General features: G+C 50.2%; 1 protein-coding gene across 1 annotated transcript; it reads left to right on the top strand.

Moving 5' to 3' along the window:
- Positions 1-98: 98 nt before the first annotated feature.
- Positions 99-11,114, top strand: LOC308189228 (uncharacterized protein). Its single transcript, XM_080579022.1, has 4 exons — positions 99-6,042; positions 7,709-7,848; positions 9,710-9,873; positions 10,227-11,114. The coding sequence occupies exons 1-3, from the start codon at positions 5,839-5,841 to the stop codon at positions 9,777-9,779; spliced, it is 414 nt and encodes a 137-aa protein (XP_080435148.1). The 5' UTR covers positions 99-5,838; the 3' UTR covers positions 9,780-9,873; positions 10,227-11,114.
- Positions 11,115-17,744: the final 6,630 nt, after the last annotated feature.

Genomic DNA, 17,744 nt, shown 5'->3' with positions numbered 1-17,744 from the left:
TTTGCAGGACTGCTGCTAAAGATTTTGAACAAATCTCAGTGCCAAATGATCCTTTCACTGTTTTGTCCCTAATTCCCAAATAAAGTGCTTTTCAAGTTACTGACATCTTAGATCTGGATTTCCACACAAAAACTGAAGGGGTTCGGGAGAGCTCTCGGATGTACAGTGGCAGAAATCTTGGTTGCTTGGATGGTGGATGTTTACAAATAGAGTATTTGCAAGAACAAACAGTTGGTAGGACCAGTTCCTTCCTGAGCTGGCTTGTTTGAGAGCTTTTTTTTTTTTCCTTTTTCTTTTCCATCCAGACATTTTAGCTTTTCTTAGACCCTTTTCTAGCCCTGTGTTGGACCCAAGGAAGCCTACCTGATCTGGCTGCACAGATGAGTCAGCAGAAGAGCTCTTTATCTCCCCACAGGGAACAAACGTCTGACACTTCTGGGGAAGAGGAATAGCTTAGGCACTGGAATTTCCTTTGCTGTAGTCAAGAGGTGGGCTGGGGATTAAATGAGATCGAAAAAAAAATGTTCTTGTGAGGAGACATCTGCTAAAATGGAAGATATTCAGTGTGAAGAGATGTGCACAAATAAACTTAATGCCAGTTCTACCTACTTCCAGAACCCGTCAAGAAAAAAAAATATCTTTGTGTATGTATTTAGTTTGCCTTGTGCATGCAATCTAATTCAAGATAATACAAGGAGAGCAAAAATAGAAGCCAAGTCACATCCATGGAAAAAACTGGCAAATTTAAGAGACAAGACAGTCCCTAGCTTCAAGAAACATGAAGACTTGAGTCATTTTTCTTGGATGTGCTCATTTCATTGGCAAGCAGTGCATGTTAAAATCCCCATTGTTGAGAAATCTAAACTCCCTTCTGCCCTAAAATATCTGCACTCGGCATAAGATGGCTTATGACCTTTTCGTAAGTAAAAAGGTACTACACTGAATAACGATTTCAGTAGTTTGGTGAGGATTTTGTCTTGGAAAAATGTAGTCTTCAGCCAAAGTAAACTCTGGCACGATAGAGATAAGCTGGTGGAAGGGGCTTGTTTCATGGTAGCATGCTCTGGACAAAGTCATCTCCTGTCTGTGGGATGGGAATAGCCCCTCCTCCTCCAGCAGGATGTCAGGAGAACAAACCTGGGGAGCGTGAGGCAGCTGGGGCCGCGTTCAGGCTGCTTGTATGCTAACGCCTGCCACAACTCCCTCTCTCCATTGTCTGAGAAATCGAGTCGGAGCAGTCTGAATCACTCTCATCTGAATGTAGTAGTTAGAACTCCTAAATCAGGCTCACGGAGTAGGGGGTGTGAACACACCTTCAGATGTGACGGTGAAGGGAGGGCCGTCTAATAATCTTTGAGTGTCTATTTTGCCACAGATTGCTTTAGGAGAGGATTGGGCTGATTTTTCTTGGCTTCTCATCTAATTTATCATCTTTTCTACCTGCTCCGAAGGCCCATTTTCCCCACAAGTAATAAGACGGCCATTTTTTTTGTCGCATGTTGTCAGTTCCTAAATTCTGGGAAACTTTGTCCCTATTCAAAAAGCGAAGGTGGACATAATCCTGCCGGCTAAAGCCCCTGCGGGAGATGCGTGTCGTGCAGCACAAGAGCTCCGCTGATGCTACGTGAATCATTTCCTCGGCCAGCGCGAGCAGCAGCGATGGATGGATGGATGGACGTTTTTGCCGGTGTAGCCCCACGTTTTCCTGAAGCTTTTCCTCGCAGGGCCGCATGAGTGGGCTGGCATCCCCAGCTAGCGCAGGTGGGAAGGAGCTCTGGGCTGGTGAGTCTCGAACTGTCAGAAGCACTGCTCGTAGCTGCTCGCTGCCCTCAGGAGGGTGTCGCTCTGCTGAAATAAATAAATTAATCCGGTGTTACAGAAATAGCTCTGTCCTTACCAGGCGAGCTTTAGAGGCCAGCACGCTGCTCTGCCCGTACCGATAAAGCCGTCCCGTTGTGCAGGTCACCTTACTGCCGCTGCTGTCCCTTCTCTGTAGGATGGGGATCAAGGTATTTCTTTTCTCTCACTCTTCATCTTCGCCCAAAGAGACGTGGATTTCAGATTCACCCTGGGGCAAAGGCCAGATCCCCCCAGTCTGTCCAGTTCTGTATCTGTCCCAGCGCAGGGCTGTGGGGGAAGGCAGACCCCGACCTAGCGCAGCAACGAGATACCCGGCCGTGCTGTATTGTTTAGTGCCTTGTTGTTGCCCTCAGGATTGCTCTGTAAGAAAGTAAGTTCCCTTTTAGGGCCATCTCTGTTTCTGCCCTTTGTTTCTCTTCCTTCCTTATTTTCCTGCCTCTAGACGTAGCGACACGCATGATTTATACCAGTGCAAGCCCTGTTGCGTTGACATGAAAGGATCTGCAGCTGCTCTCGTTAGCCTGATTGGCAAATTACTGGGTGATTTTGACTCCCCAGAGCCTGGAGACATTTTGCACTAGGGCGAGCTACGCTGCCCTGCTGGCTGCCCAGTTCCTCTCGTGGTCTGCGTGATCTCGTCCTCGTGCAGAGTCGCAAGTCGCGCTGGCCTGCAGCCAGGTTCCACTTCTTTGAGCCCATGTGCTCCAGAAACTACAGCCAATGTGTTTCTCTAGATAGCTCGATGCCTTCCTTTGTCACGCTGCTTTCACCTGGTGTCCTGGTCTCTATCCTCTGAGGAGTCCCGATGTCTCAGCACAGCTGCCCCAAGTGCTGTTAACTTGCAAGCAGCCTAAAACGCATCGCAGAACGGCGTTCGTTGCGTAAGGGGCTCGGACGGTGCCACGAGGCGCTGCTTGGTCCTTCCCCCTTCCCCAGGCTGCTGCTCCTAGCAGTGTTGAATGGCGCACAGAATTTCAAACACACTCATTGGCTTGTTCACCTTGATGGCAGCACATAAATCGTGCAAAACCCAGCCCTCGTATCAGATTGCCAGCAGGGCAGGATTGGCATATGCTTCTCCAAGTCACTCCTGTACCTCTCACCCAGAGCACTGGCGGCTCTCCCTTGGGACACGATGCCTGAGGGTGGCTCAGGGCATCCAGAATTGCTCTAAGCCTCCTTTTAAGTACCAGTAGCTGTCCCGTGTTGTTTCAAATGCCACGAAGAGGACACTTTAATAATAAAATGCCCACGTTAGGTGAAGCCAGAAGTCTGCTCAGCTCAGCGCACTATATTCTGCGTAATACCTGGTGATTATCCAACACGGGTGTAGTGTAAATCACAAAACAATTCTCAGCATGAAACCTGCGACACCAAAGTCACCTCCAGACAAGAACAGTACTCTCAGGAGCACAGAGCCACGTTCCTCTTTATCCAGGGACTCTGAAGCTTCCAAACTGAAGCTGAGGAGAAGGGAGAGCATTTCCATCCAGGAGCAGCCAGGAGCCTGGTGGTCAACGGATTGTCCTGCGGGTAGGTGGCCTGAGTCTCTGCCAGGTGAAGCAGAGCCTCGTTACCCGTTTGGTGGCCAAAAATCACAAGTGCAGAGCCAGCGTACAAATACTTAAATAGTGCAGGCAACATACAGGAGGCTTCACCACACTTCCACCCCAAAGCAGCAGCGGTCAGCTTGTGACCCGTGCAGCTTTCCGGAAGAATTAACTCAGTCTGTGACCCGTTCCCAAGGGAGTATTTGGAAAAAAGCTACTTGGTGTGGCACAGTAAATTGAGGTTTTGATCCCCACTTCTGGACAACAGGTGAGGAGGGCATGTAGCATGTGTGCAGGAGGCTCAAGGTTTCTGGGAAGACTCAAGGGGTTGGGAGAGGCATGGAGTTTTCCTCCAAAACACACGCTGTGGTGTAAATCAGGGTGGTGTGCACAGGTGCATTGGCATAATAGGTTATTTCCCTCCTTTTGATGGACATAAATTACGCTGCTAATGCCTTTTGGCCAGAATATCTGCTTCCACGCTTGGAGAGGAGAGAAGGAGGCACAGGAGTTGTACAGCCTGCGAGGAACAGAAAGGAAATAACTTCTGCGTTCAGACAGGGCTGCAGTGCCTGAGAGGAGAAGCTGCACAATCCCAGAGCCATTTGCTGAGCCGCGTGGTTCAGGATAATTCTAGGCTGCCCATTCGTGTCAGAGAGCTATTGTTAGTTTAGGTAACTCCTCTTCTAATGCATTTTGAGCAAGGTCCTACAATTGAAGAGCTTTGTTTTTTTTTTTATTCCTTTTCAGTCTTTTCAGAAAGTAAAATGTTCCTACCTCCAGCTCCAGCTCCAGGCAGCGATACGGCCACATCTTTCATGTTTAAAAGGGGTGGGGGCAAGCAGCATTGCACCGTGACCACAGCAGGACACCTACTGCATCCGTCTGTCCTTAAGCCATGTAGAAACATTTCTCCCTCACTGACAAATATCCTCTGTTTTTCAGTGCACAAGTGAAAACAAAACAAAAAGAAGGCAAAATAGAGGAACTCAAATGTGGGTGCAATCACATCCTTTTAAAGACATTCACGAGTTCTAGCTGAAAGCTGGTCAAACTTGCAACCAAAACCTTGTTTTGTCTTGTTTTGTTTTTTCTTTCAGTACAGTATGACTGCTGAGGCTGCACGGGATAACAGAGTTCAGCTTTGTCGAGCATTTTTAGTCCAGCAGCAAGGAAGAGTCGCTCAGGGGGGAGTTCACCGTGGTAATGATTTCTGGGTCCAGGAAAGGGAATAGTCTTTCTCCACTGATTCACAGGAAACAAATAGCAAGCCTGTCTGCTGTCAGGTAGGTCCTGAGACCTGGCAAAACAGCTGCTAGCAATGCTATTTGCGTTTGCAAGAAGCATGCCTGGTTTTTTTCCACTATATTTTAATGAATTTTTCTAATCTTGGTAACTGCTTTGTCAATACCTCCGGAGCGTGGCAGTGGAACTGATATCGGCAGGCTTTGGTGGGATGTGAAATACCCACACTAAGTGATAAGCATGAGTACCTAGTGTTCTGGGGAATGTGTTGTTTTGGGAGAGAGAGGCCTTCACAGCATCTTTTTTAGATGAGCCCCACAAAAACCTTTCTAAAGCCCTCTGCAACACAGAGCCCAGGGGAGAGGGCACACGCACCGTCAGATGGCAACGAGGGCCACCTCGGAGGGAATACAGCCTTGCGGTTGCTAATTCACACCTAGGAGCTACCCTGCACAAAAGCAGCTGGGATTGAGCTCCCCGCTCCTTTCTGGACATCAAGGGCATGACACAACTTGCAGCACTGACGGTTTAACCACGGGGAAGTGCAGCGGGGCAGAACCAGCGGGAGAGACGGGATGGAAGTCGGGCAGCGGCAGATGCCAGGCAAGGTGTAAATGCAAAACTCCAGCAGCCTTCGTAGGCAGCAAGCGGCTTCAAGAGCAGAGCAAACAGCCAAAAGTGACAGAAAATATTGCCGTGCGGATGGGAGCGCTCTCTTTAAGCGGGGCGATTGGCACGTGCGGGCACGGCACTGAAGCGAGCTGCGGGGCCGTGCAGGCAGCGATTATCATCAGGGCTCATTCAAACGCCCATTCAGGGAGGCTTCTGCTCCGCGCGGCTCTCCATCAGTCCCCATTGTTTCATAATCCCGCTGTACCCGATGCTGGTTTTATCCCGAATAAGTCTGCCGTGCTCGTTGCCCTCCCCGGTGACTAAGCCGGAGCGCGTTAGCGATGCGTGACTTCATCTGGCTCTTTTCTCTCAGGTTAGCTACACGAGAGAAGCCGTCTCTGGTAACTGCATAGCACCGCTTCAGCTTCTTTGCAAAAGCTTGTTTTAGGGGAAGGCGCGGGGATATGTGGGCATCTGAGAACTCGCTGGCAGGGGAAACAACTGTTCGCTCCCTGCTAGCATGGCAAAGCCCTCCTGAGCAGCTCTGCACGGACAAATTTCCATCAGACGGATGGAAACCTCGCAGGAGCGGGACCAGCACCAGCCGGGCAGCCAAGGGCTCTCTCCCACGGATGTGGGCAGCAGAGGGGATGCTCGGCCCCATCAGCTTTTCCTGCTGAGAGCACAGCCGTTGCTGGCCAGAGGATGGGGTGGACACGGGGACTTCAACACAGTTACCTCCTGCCCTGAAATCATCATCCAGGCTCGGAGCCAGGTAAGAAATAACTTATGAACAAACCTGGATGGGAATCTGGCTTCCCGAATGTCACAGGAAGCAGCCTCTTCAGTTCTGGGGGTGAAAGGTAGACCCAAAACCCTGCACGTCCTCCATCCCAGCATCTCCTCCTTTCTCCCATGGTGCCTCCACGCTTGAAGCACCCTCCTGCTGATGAGTTGCATCCATCAGAAATCCCATCCCTGCCCGAGCCCTGGTGTGCTGAAAACTGCCCCCGGGGCCTCCCTCACCCTTTTTCTGTCTGGCCCCATCACCTTCCACAAATCCTCTTCAGTGCTCCTATTGAAACCTCCAAATTAGGTTTCCAGGAGGAATTCGGAGCTTCCCCTGGGGTGGGTTGAACCGACAGGAGCTGGGTCTCGTTATGCCTCTCTGCGTGCTGCACTCCACAGGTGGGTGCTTCACACGGCCGGACCCTTTCCACCACAGTGAGAGGAATGCACAGCAAGGAAATGTGCTGTCATCGTGGGGTCTCAGAGCTGCTGGGTGTGTAAAATATAAAATGTAATGTAAAATATAAAATGTGATATAAAAGGTGTGGTCCTGGGCAACCTGCTCTAGGCGGCCCTGCTCGAGCAGGAGGTTGGAGATGACCTCCGGATGTTCCTTCCAACCTCATCCGATCTGTGATAAACACATCTTACATTTACAATGCGTAGGTGTAAAGAAAATTTATATTGATTATATAAATCTCTATATACAACTGTAGAGTTTATGTGAGAGGAGAAGGTGCCTCCTCTCTTCACCCCACTCTTTGGTGCCTGGAGGCTGCCCCAGGATGGGACATGCGGGATGACCCAACCCGTACCCAGGGGATCCTAAAGGGCTCCCCACACCTTCTCGAGGGGGATGTGCTGAAGCCATGAGGAGGGATGGAAAGGAAACCTCGTGGTTTGGGGCTCACAGCTCCAGACTGGGGCTTGGGAGCTGCTGGCTGAGCTCGCAGCAGCCACTAAATCCCCCTCTGGAGCAGGACCTTGGTGAGGAGCATCCCAAAAGGTGCTTTCCACTGAGAAGCCACCTCAGGTGCTGCAGGATCCCTATGGGACCTGGTCCAAAGTGTGGCGTGGCAGCCAGCCACCTGGCAGTGTTCACCTGGGGACCTGTTTTAAATCAGCAAAAATGCTGAGCTGTGAGACCCGAAAATAAGCTCAGGAACCTAGGAAGGGTTTTTATCCTCGGTCTGAGCCTTGAAAGTGCAGCTGGATGTGCTGGCCCAGCCCTAAAGCTGCTAGCATTAATACAGGCAAATGAGCCCCCTAAATAGAGTGAGAGAGGAAAATGGCAGCACCAAAATAGCTGCATTTTGCAATTTCTGTTTTTTCTGAAGCATGCAGCTATACTAACAAGGGTGTCTTATGTCTGTAAGCCCTCCAGAAGAGGAAAGTCATAATGAAATGCTAACAAGTGTCTTATCTTCACTGAATGCGGATTCACCCCCTCCTAATTTTCTCGTCTTTGTAACTTGTGAATTTTTGAGTTCATTTCCATATTTTCTGAAATTCCTATGCACCATCCGTAGCCGAGTTTTAGAGCATTAACTCCCCAGTACATAACAATTTCGTAGCTGAGTTTTGTAGCATTAACCCCCCAGTACACAACAATTGTGGAAGGAAAGCCCGAACTCTGGCGTTAACTCACACAGCGGTGGCAGCCTGCTGATGCCACCACACGAAGAAGAAGGGATGGCAGGAAGAACAAGTCTTACGAGGAGCAGCTGAGGGAGCTGGGATTGTTCAGCCTGGAGAAGAGGAGGCTCAGGGGCGACCTTATCGCTCTCTACAGGTACCTTAAAGGAGGCTGTAGCGAGGTGGGGGTTGGTCTGTTCTCCCACGTGCCTGGTGACAGGATGAGGGGGAATGGGCGAAAGTTGCACCAGGGGAGGTTTAGGTTGGATATTAGGAAGAACTTCTTTACTGAAAGGGTTGTTAGGCATTGGAAGGGGCTGCCCAGGGAAGTGGTTGAGTCACCATCCCCGGAGGTCTTTAAAAGACGTTTAGATGTAGAGCTCAGTGATATGGTTTAGTGGAGGACTTGTCAGTGTTAGATCAGAGGTTGGACTTGGTGATTTTGGAGGTCTCTTCCAACCTAGATGATTCTGTGATTCTGTGAAGGACGTGCACCCTCAGGATCATCATTACCTGCGTCTCATCGGCCCCGGCCCTGTGGCAGATCCTCCCAGACCTCTTCCCTCTCTTGCCCTGTCCCCAAAGCCAGTCCCAGTTACCTCCAGCACCTCGATGGAAGATGGAGATTTGAGAGGAGCAAGATCTTGACATTCTCCTGGGCAAGAGCATCAGGCAGGAAAATGAGCCAAGGGTCTTCTACACGCTTGAGCCCCGTAATCTGCACCACAAGTCTGCAGGCTGGGGGGTGTCCTGTCACAAAACAGGCAAATCTGGTGCTAAAAAGCAGGAAAACAGGCTTGAATAAGAGCTTTATGAGATTGCCATCACGATGGTGAGTAACACGTGGCAAATGGCAGTGTAAATATTCGCCCCTCAGACTTTTTGCTGTTTGTCTTGATACTCCTTTCGCTTCATGGAAAGCCAGTATTTGGAAGGAATGAGCTAACAGGTTAAATTACACATATCAGTGTAAAAGCATTGTTCCTGCAATTAGGATGTGAAAAGGATACAAATAGCTTCCTAGCTGGTTATTTCAAAAATATGCAAAGTAAAATAGAAAATGTGTGTTAAATCAAACACTCTGGTGCTGACTGATGCTAAATCACCCAGGCTGGACAAGAAGCTTTTCCTGGGATGAAATGCCTTGGCTCACCTTGCTGCACATGGCGTTGCTGAAGCAGGGGCCCGGCATGGTTTCTTTGGCAAGGGTGGTGCCGTCTGCCTTCGGCTCTCACCATCCTGAACTATTTGTGCAGTCCCAGCTCCTGCAAGGGATGAACCTGCCACTGTCTGTCCCGGTGTCTCACTGCAGGGAAGGACGGCTCTGGGTGTGAAATCCAGAGCCCTGCACACCCTGGGGATGCTCCTGATACCTGCAAAAAAAACAATGAAGTGCAGTGCTGTAGCTGACCTGACTCAGCACATCAGCCCAGGGTATCCACATTTCCCTGTTGGACTCGGGCTCTGAGCATCATCTCTCTTTCCAGCAGGCCACCACAGTGCCCTTTGGCCATCACGAGTCACCCCATCACCCTTGGACACCCCGTAGGTGGCCGGTCCCACGTCCCCAGCATGCTGCTAGATGCCCACACCATGTGTCAGGGTTATCAGGAGCGTGCCCAAAAAGCCAGGGCTTCCCCAAAACCTCCTCCCTGGCAGCTGAAGGCAGTTCTCAGCGTAGGATGCAGAGGTGCTTGATGTCTGTCAGTGCTCAAGAGGCATTTGGACAATGCTCTCATTGATATGCTTTAACTTTTAGTTAGCTCTGAAGAGGTCGAGTAGTTGCAGTAGATGACCTTTGAAGCTCTTCCAACAAAACTGTTCTGTTCTCTTCCACCTGTCCCGTCCCATCCCCTCTCCCTCTTCTCTCCTTCTCCTCTCCTCTCTGAGATGGCATAAAGTTGCCAATCTCATTCTTTGTTTGGGGAGATAAAACTCGAAATATGGTAAAACTGATTTTTTTTTTCACCCAGAAGAGGCACAAAAACGCAGTGTTTTTCCCCCATCTTCTTTCCCAGACCCACTGGTCTTTGCCGTGCACCAGAAACCACCATCATGCTCCAGTTTGCTCCCTGTAAGCTTGCCTAAACTCCGACGCTGTCAGCAGTTTACTGTGTCAGTCACCAGGAGACATCCAGGACACCAAAACAGCCACGGCGTTGTGAAACCACTTGGCATACAGGTCAGCAACTGTTGCTGCGTGCTGTTCCTTTCACCTTTGCCTCCTGCGTTGCACCAAGACCCACGAACGATTTTAAGAGGGTGACTAGCATCCCTCAGCACTTCTCAAGGACGCTGTCGCCTCCTTAAAGTAATGAATCCGTGATTCATGGCAAGTAATTTCATGGTTTATATGTGCTTCTCTGTTGGGTCTGGGATGTGGAATCAGTCGTCGTCCCCGGATTATGCGTGTCTGTGCTGAGAGGCTGAAGGTAATAGGCACAGCGTGTCGCACCCACGCTCGCTGCCTGGCAGGCTGGTGTGCGACGGCTAAGGGAGACGATTTAATCTTTGATCTCCCTACTTTCTCCCCAGGGCTTGCTGGCTGCCGGCACGCAGCTCCTGCACATCACGGGAAGCGGGGACAACGCGTGTGAAGGCAGAAAGGACGGCGCTGCCGGCACCGGCAATGCCCCATGCTACGCCTGCGGAGAGCCTAGCAAAGAAGTACAAGCCATGGTGAAATCTGCTGTCAGGGCCCAACAGAGAGGCCCAAAAAAATGCAGTCGAGCTAAACTGGTTGTGAAGAAACCCAAGTGCAGCAGAACCGGCCGCCAGTGCACTTTACAGGACTTGTGTCTACATCTAAAGACAGAAAACGGTGATTGGAAAACTAATCACCTAGCCTTTACCGGGTTCTTCAGTCAGCTGGTTCTCCCCTTTGCTACTCTCCTGCTGCCCAAGGAGAGATTTGTACAGTCAGGGCATGAACGCTGCAAGCGAAATACCGTGGGTGAGAATGGAAAGCGTGTGGGGGGTCTGCTGAGAGGACAGCAAGGGTTGGTGGCACCAGGGAAGGTGGCCCGCCTAGGTCTGAGGCCATCCAGCTCGTGGTCCTGCTTTGTTAGCAGTAGGCATCTGCTCTAGGTCCCTTCCCTGCTCTTTGGCTTCTCAAAGTGGGTTACAAAGCCGATTCCTTGTGCCATGGACAGGGCTGGCACCCTGGGATGTCACCACTGTGATAGGCTGCTTTGGACTGAAATTTGGGACCACTGTTCTGGGACTGCTGGTGTTTCGCACGCCCATCACCATGATATCTTCCATGGCTCTGAGTGGCCTTTGCAGAGCTCCCCTACTAGTGAGCCACCAGAAACGCGACCTGGGCAGCAATTAAGGAGAGCTTGTGAAAGGCATCTGCCCTCTAATTCTTTGTTTCGCTTCTCAGCATCCTTTTGGGGAATAAAGTGAAACGTGGGTGCTAAATAACGATCGCTCTGAGGGATTTATTGCTATTTTAATGTTATATAAGTAACTTCCCAAAACTACAGCTCCGAATAACATGTGTATATTGGTCAGATATATCTAAGATATGAAGTTTTAATAGCTCCATTTGTCTTCCTGAATTGCGTTTCTACTAGATTTACAAAATGTGTTCATATTTCACTCACTCCCTACCCATATGGGTTTCTAATGATCTGCATAGAAATCTTATCATCTCCGGCTTAACTGCTAGATGAAGAAGTTAAATGCGAAGGGAAGGCGGACGGCGGGTGGCTCCTTCACCCCTCGCAACCTGCAAGGATTTCCCCTCTGGCTTCAGCATCCCCACATATGTTCCCAGCGCTTGATACCATCCAAAACAGTAACCGCAATTATTATCAAACCACCAGCAGCACCTAGCAAGAGCCCAAACGAAAACCCAGACGTGTTAGTTATCAAACCAGGTATTTGCACCTAAATGCATCTCAGTCTTTTGCATCTCTGGAGGGAGCGGAGATGTTTATTCTGGCACTTTCCCCACAGCAGCCCAGGAGGTTTTGAATACAACAGCCATCAGTCAGCGCAGGTTGGGTGCGCTCAGAGCAGGGGGACCCCCTGCGCTGCTGTCATAGCTGTGAGCTTAAATTGAAAAGCACAGTTATCTTTTGCAGCCTGGAGCACCGCTATCTCTTCAAACACAGGGATGCTCTAACTCCTTTTACACTGATGGAGCAAGGATTCACTCAGTATCCTCTGTACAACTTCAGATATACATACACACACATATGTTTATGTATATTTATGTATATTATGTATATAACATCTGGGGCACCAGAGCACTGACGGTGGCCACAGCGATGCGCAGAGTGAGGAGCCCGGGGTCTTTCTAAGGGTCACTCATCTGGGACTGCCTCCAAACCACGCCCCTACCACTTTTGGTTGTTCCAAACTGATGAAGAAGCTTCGCAGGGCTTTTGGTTTCGCTGCTGTTGGTTTTCCTCCCTGCTTATATTTACCTTGGCAGGGCAGGAAGTACCGAGTCGCGTTGCTGCAGTTTTGCTGGAGGGCTTCTGGGAGGTCCTGGTGGCCTCTGGTTTATTAGCTGGCTCAGAGCATGAAAAATAGCCTGGGAAGAGGAATAATATAGACATCTAGCCTTCTCTTTTTACCTTGGATCAGGTCCCTGACCTGGCTCACCACCGGCTTTGTGGCTGGAGGGGCGATGCTGGAAGGCCAGGCATTGAGCCCTGCCTGCAGCCTTCCCGCGTCCCGCTCGTGGCCGTGGAAGATAAACAAGTTACTGGTCTGTGCCCATTCCTCCTGCCTCTCACCGCCCCTCCTGACCAAATAAATTGGTATTAAATATCACTTTCAGCTATATTGTGTACCCACACCAGGCTGGCTCACACCTGGTTCAACTCAGCCAGATTTTACATCAACTATGTTGAATCATCACAAAACGATCCGTGAGCAAATATTTGGAGAAAGCTCCCTCCCCTCTCAGTTACTCCACATCCACATTTTTCATTCATGTTGTGTTGTCATCATCATGCGTCAGCTTCGATACAGCATTGCCAACACTCATGCTGTTTGAGGTTGTACTTTAAATCCACTGCAGCTCGAGACACGAAGTGAAGTAGGAATTGCAACCCTCCTTATTCATTTTCTTTTGCCCTTCCCTTCCCTTCCCTTCCCTTCCCTTCCCTTCCCTTCCCTTCCCTTCCCTTCCCTTCCCTTCCCTTCCCTTCCCTTCCCTTCCCTTCCCTTCCCTTCCCTTCCCTTCCCTTCCCTTCCCTTCCCTTCCCTTCCCTTCCCTTCCCTTCCCTTCCCTTCCCTTCCCTTCCCTTCCCTTCCCTTCCCTTCCCTTCCCTTCCCTTCCCTTCCCTTTTTTTCGCTCCCTTTTTTTTTTCCTTTCTTTTATTTTCTTGCCTTGCCCCTTGCCTGGGGTGATGCTATCCATCCGATGATGCTGGGGACAGGAACAGGGTCAGCTGTAGCGGTGCCTCTGGGCTGCAGATGGATGCTCCATGTAATTCTTGCGTTATTCTCGCAGCCGTGCACCTGCAAGCCCTGACGGTGCTGTTACAACGGGCTCTCACGAGAAGTGATCACCACCGGTGCGGGAATCACCCTTTCTTTATCCCCTCTTTTCCTATTCCTTGGCTGCTGCTCTTGGCTCACAGTGGGGGACCCCACAAAACGCACGCACAAAGCTTCGCAGGCAACCAGCGTGCCACGCCTGCCCCCATCAACGTGTGCTCCCAGCAGTGCCAACAGCCTTGTGAGCAGGAACTATCAAGAGGGATTTGAGCATATAGATATGCTCAAACTGTATATATATGTGCTCAAGATATACATACATGGAAAAAAGAATTATGGTTACTATGGGAAATTTGTTGTGGTTGGGGCACCAGTGGAGGATGCCCAGCAGAGGATGCTCCTCTGGGGACCTCCTGTCCCTTCTCTTCCCAGCTGACCACTGGGGAGAGTTTTCCTTTCCCTTCTGTTTCTCTATTTTTATTTTTTATCTTTCCCCAAAAGCGACCTTTGGAGTCAAAGCTTTCCACCAGCTACAGATCCTGTGACCCAATCTTTGTGCAGCTCCACCTGTCTCAGCACCCTCCTCACATCTCCCTGGGGGAGGACGGGAGCAGCTGAGTGCCAGCCAGCGAGTGCCGACGGCAAACGGTGTCCATCTTCCAAGGAGACCACGTGCCCAGCAGCCCTGATGCTCCTGCACTGGGGATCACGCAGGGATGGGCTCCAGGTGACCAGGAGATGAGGTCCATGTGGTGCCCTGCAGATAAGGTCCATCCATTCTTGGGGTGAAGTCAAGGTTCATCAGAAAGGCAGAGAGAGCTGTGAGCAAAGAAACGTCCCGTGTAGGTGATTTTTGCATCATCGTCCATTATCTTCAAACATTTGAGGCAGCAGCATCAAAGGTGAAAACAAACTCCTGCCCCTAACCAAAGCAACCCAGAAGGCTTCCCGTCGTGATTAATGGCTTCAGTCCAAAGGGGGAATACGTAAACATAGAAAATGAGGCCAGGATCCACTTCCCTGCCTCTCGCCTTCTCTGTCACCATCTCAGTGGTATTTTGCTGAGAAGAGCAATGCCAAATGGGTTCACAGTGCATGAAACACATTTGATATCATTAGAAAGCCATTCAAAAGGATGAATGCCGGCCTACTTTAAAAAGTGACAATGTAAAAATAGAGCTCTCTCGCTTGACACGTCTGGCCAAGTAGAGCAGATCTCTCTGTGTGCCCGGAAAATAGCTGTTTACCTTCATGACTGAAACGAAACTCTCTCGCTGAAAGCACGTACCCATCTGCTTAGCCTTATGCGCGTGTGTCGTCTGGTTCCTTCAGTCAAAATAGCTGTGCACATTGTTATTTTCAGAACTTAGGACGCTATTGCCATGGGGACTGAAGATCCAAATAGATCTTGAGAGCAGATCACGAGAGGTTTTAAAATAAATTTGCCATTTCTGCCAATAATCACGTGAAAACGGCAAAACGTTTCAACGTGTAAGCTTGGGGGCTTGCTGCTCTGCTGACTTCTTACAAATGGAAGTTACTGAGACAATAATATTACACGTTGTTTGTAACAGCACAGTACCAAGTGTATAATTATTTGCAGGCTTTAAATATGTAGAACCTCTCCTCCAATGAATGGGACATGGTGGCAATAGCCAGCTCTAGTGGTACGTGTTGATAGCAGAAATATAACTACGCTTCAATTTTCTCCCATTAAGGCACACAAAGGGAAGTGTGCCTTGTTCCAGCATCCCACAGCACTGCATCTGTGATATTCTCTGTGAGATATGCTTACATATATATAATATATATCTGAGCAGAAGCTAAGGCTTGTTTTGCAGAACAGAAGCTACGGGAATCTGCCTCCACTTCTGTCGTACACTTGGGTGTAACCTCTGCAGGGAACTGATCTCAGCTCTCACAAATGAAGCGATGTCAGGGCAGGTTAATACTTGGATATGAGAGCACGAAAGAAAATCCGCCTTTCTTAGGATGCTGTAATCAGAGCTGCATTAACCAGGGACAGGAACAGCCTGATCTGGGAGGGCGCGGGAGGCACGGCCTGCACAACGCGCATGCAACAGGGAAATACGTGTTGTGTTGCTGGCACCAAGGGGAGCAGAAGCCTCCTGAGCCACCCCAGTAAACCCTTGTCTTGTCTGCAGTAATTATTCACCTGAAATTGCCTTTGCTTATAGGAAAAGTTCTTAATCTGACTTAGTGAAATCACATCAAATCCACTTGAAGGCTCTTGATAACCTTCGATGACGTGAGCGCTGAAAACTGCTTTGGTGTCACTGCAATTCCACTCTGAGATATTTCTGATTAAAAATAAAATAATAATAAAAAAAGCCTATTTCTTGCAGTGCAGGTAGCAAGTCCTGTAGCTCTCAGAGGCTGTGTTTAGGAGAAAAAGTATACTGTTGACACGTGCCAAAATCTGAAACTGAGCATCATGGTTTGTACGGTGAGGTAGAGCCGTGGGGGATTGCCTCAAGCTCATTCAGTCTTCAGGACAAGGCTGTCTGGTTTGTAGCAGGTGGATCTTCTTCATGCCGGAGCTTACGGGCTGAAATGTTAACCTCTACCCGCTCTCCCCCACCCATCCAGGTCCCCTTGTCACCGAGCAGCGGTTTTTGGTCAAGGGGAGCAGCAGCCACCGGTGGGAGCAAGCTGTGGGTCTTCCCATGCTGGCTGACTCGGAGTCCAGGAGCTCCAGAGGCAGCCAGGCTTCCTCTTTGCCATGAAGCAGAACCAAACCTCTCCTGCTCCAGAGGGTGAGGAATGTGGTGCCCCATACCCCGCGACCAGCGCATTTAAAGGAAGTCTTCAGTACCCCGCAGATAAAGTTTCCCAAATATGACGACATTATTTACTTTGTTTTAGAGCTCTTCTGCAGTTATCTCCCTTCCAGACACACTTCCCTCTCGCTGACTGTGCTGCCATATTCTGCACATCTGTAATGAAGAGAAGAAAGCAAACTCCCAATTATGCCAATTAAATTATCCACTTTGAAATATAAATTAAGAGAGCCATCCTGCAGACAGTCACTCCCAGGTCCTCAGGGACCTTTCCTGTAAACAGAATCCCTTTGCCGTCTCCTTCAGGCACAGTTCAGTCCCTGTCAGGAATTTCCTGGCTCTTTTTGGTGCTGGGGCCTGGCATCCCCAGGCTGCCTGTGCTGGAGGGTTTGGGCCCTGGAGGAGACCTCTCAGAGCTGTTTCCACCAGAAAAAAAAAAGCGAACCCATCGTGGTACAGCCCAGCCTCCTATTGCCTGCATCCTAATGCCATGCTCCAGGAGGGTGATGGACCCATGGCTCTGCAAGCTATATCTCAGAAGCTTTGCTCACGTCAAAGCTGTGGGTAGAATGGCACAGGCTGCTGATTATTAACTGCCTTAAATTTGGGAGGGCTGGCCAGGCCCTGGAATAAGCCTCAGTGCCCCCTCTGGTTCTGCAGCAGCCTGAAGCTCAGATGTCAGGAGAAGGGGACATCTTCACCTCCAGGTATGTGCCCAGGCACCAAGGACGTCCTCCTCCTCCTGGGGCTGGCTGGGCCCAGGGCCAGCTCTGGCAGCCCAGCTGGCTGTCCTTGAATCAAAAAGCAAGCTGTGAGGGGCCTTGGCGGGGACTCGCTGCCCTTCTCTCTGGAGCTGCTTTTAAGCAGGGCTCTGGCCCTTGGTCTCTGCCTGAGCTACAATGCAGCTGCGGCCATACCTGGCCCTATAACTCACCAGTGTGGACCCTGACTTGAGTTGGGACTCACCACTACAGTCTTGTCTGGTGATCTGGGCTTTTGGCTGGCCCTGGCTACTGTCACCCGACCAGCTCTTCTTGTTTGTGTACCACGAGAGAGGGCCCTTGTTCACAAAGCCCACAAAGCCCCCACCCCACGTCCACCTTGCTGTCACCCCTGGCCCTGGTCCACCTTCTCTTACTGAGCTGCTCACTGGCAGTGGGAAACAGCATAAAATGAGGAAACTCTGGGGTTTCTTGTGAGAATAGTGGAGGATGAAAGTGATACTCTGTCCCAGGAGGAACTTCCCCTAATTGTCCTGCAAAAGTGTAGACAAAGATGCTGAGGCAGCAATCTGGCTCTTAGACTGAACCCAGGGGGGCTGTGAATAACTGGGGGTGTTACGGTTCCTCCTCCACTAGAAATGTCCCCCAGCTTCTGGAAATGCTGGTGTAAAAGCCAGCTGTCCCATCGGCGCTCCTGTTCCTGATCTGCAGATACCAAGGCCTGCATAAACCCAACCCCTGGGCTGCTCACTGATTCTTCCAAAGCCAGCCTCATGCCAGCTCCTCTGCCATTTCTTCGTATGGCCCCCAGAAGCAACTTCTCCCAGCAGCAAAGCCAACCCTCTGGGACTGTCCTGGCACAGATTTCCTCCTCGTGTCCATCAGAAAAGCATTAGAACAAGAAAAAAAGTTGATGCTTCCCCCAACACTTCCCCAGGTTCGTTTTCAGATGAGGGGTTTCCTGACCTGGGCGTGTATCTTTGTACACAGCCACTTTCCATGGGTTTCTCTTTGTTGGATCTCTCGCCTCTCCTTCAGGCATGTTGACTCGTAGCATCCACAGTGTTTCA

The sequence above is a fragment of the Anser brachyrhynchus genome (assembly GCF_964034855.1).
Source record: "Anser brachyrhynchus genome assembly, chromosome: 1".
Taxonomy (NCBI): domain Eukaryota; kingdom Metazoa; phylum Chordata; class Aves; order Anseriformes; family Anatidae; genus Anser; species Anser brachyrhynchus.
The sequence above is the reverse complement of the archived record's forward strand: the minus strand, read 5'-3'. Positions and strand labels throughout refer to the sequence as shown.

Excerpts from the sequence above, each read along its gene's own strand:
- LOC308189228 (XM_080579022.1), top strand. The coding sequence starts at position 5,839 with ATGGAAACCTCGCAGGAGCGGGACCAGCACCAGCCGGGCAGCCAAGGG. Across the intron at positions 6,043-7,708 it reads TCATCCAGGCTCGGAGCCAG|CGGTGGCAGCCTGCTGATGC; the intron begins GTAAGAAATAAC and ends TAACTCACACAG. Across the intron at positions 7,849-9,709 it reads GACCTTATCGCTCTCTACAG|ACCCACTGGTCTTTGCCGTG; the intron begins GTACCTTAAAGG and ends CTTCTTTCCCAG.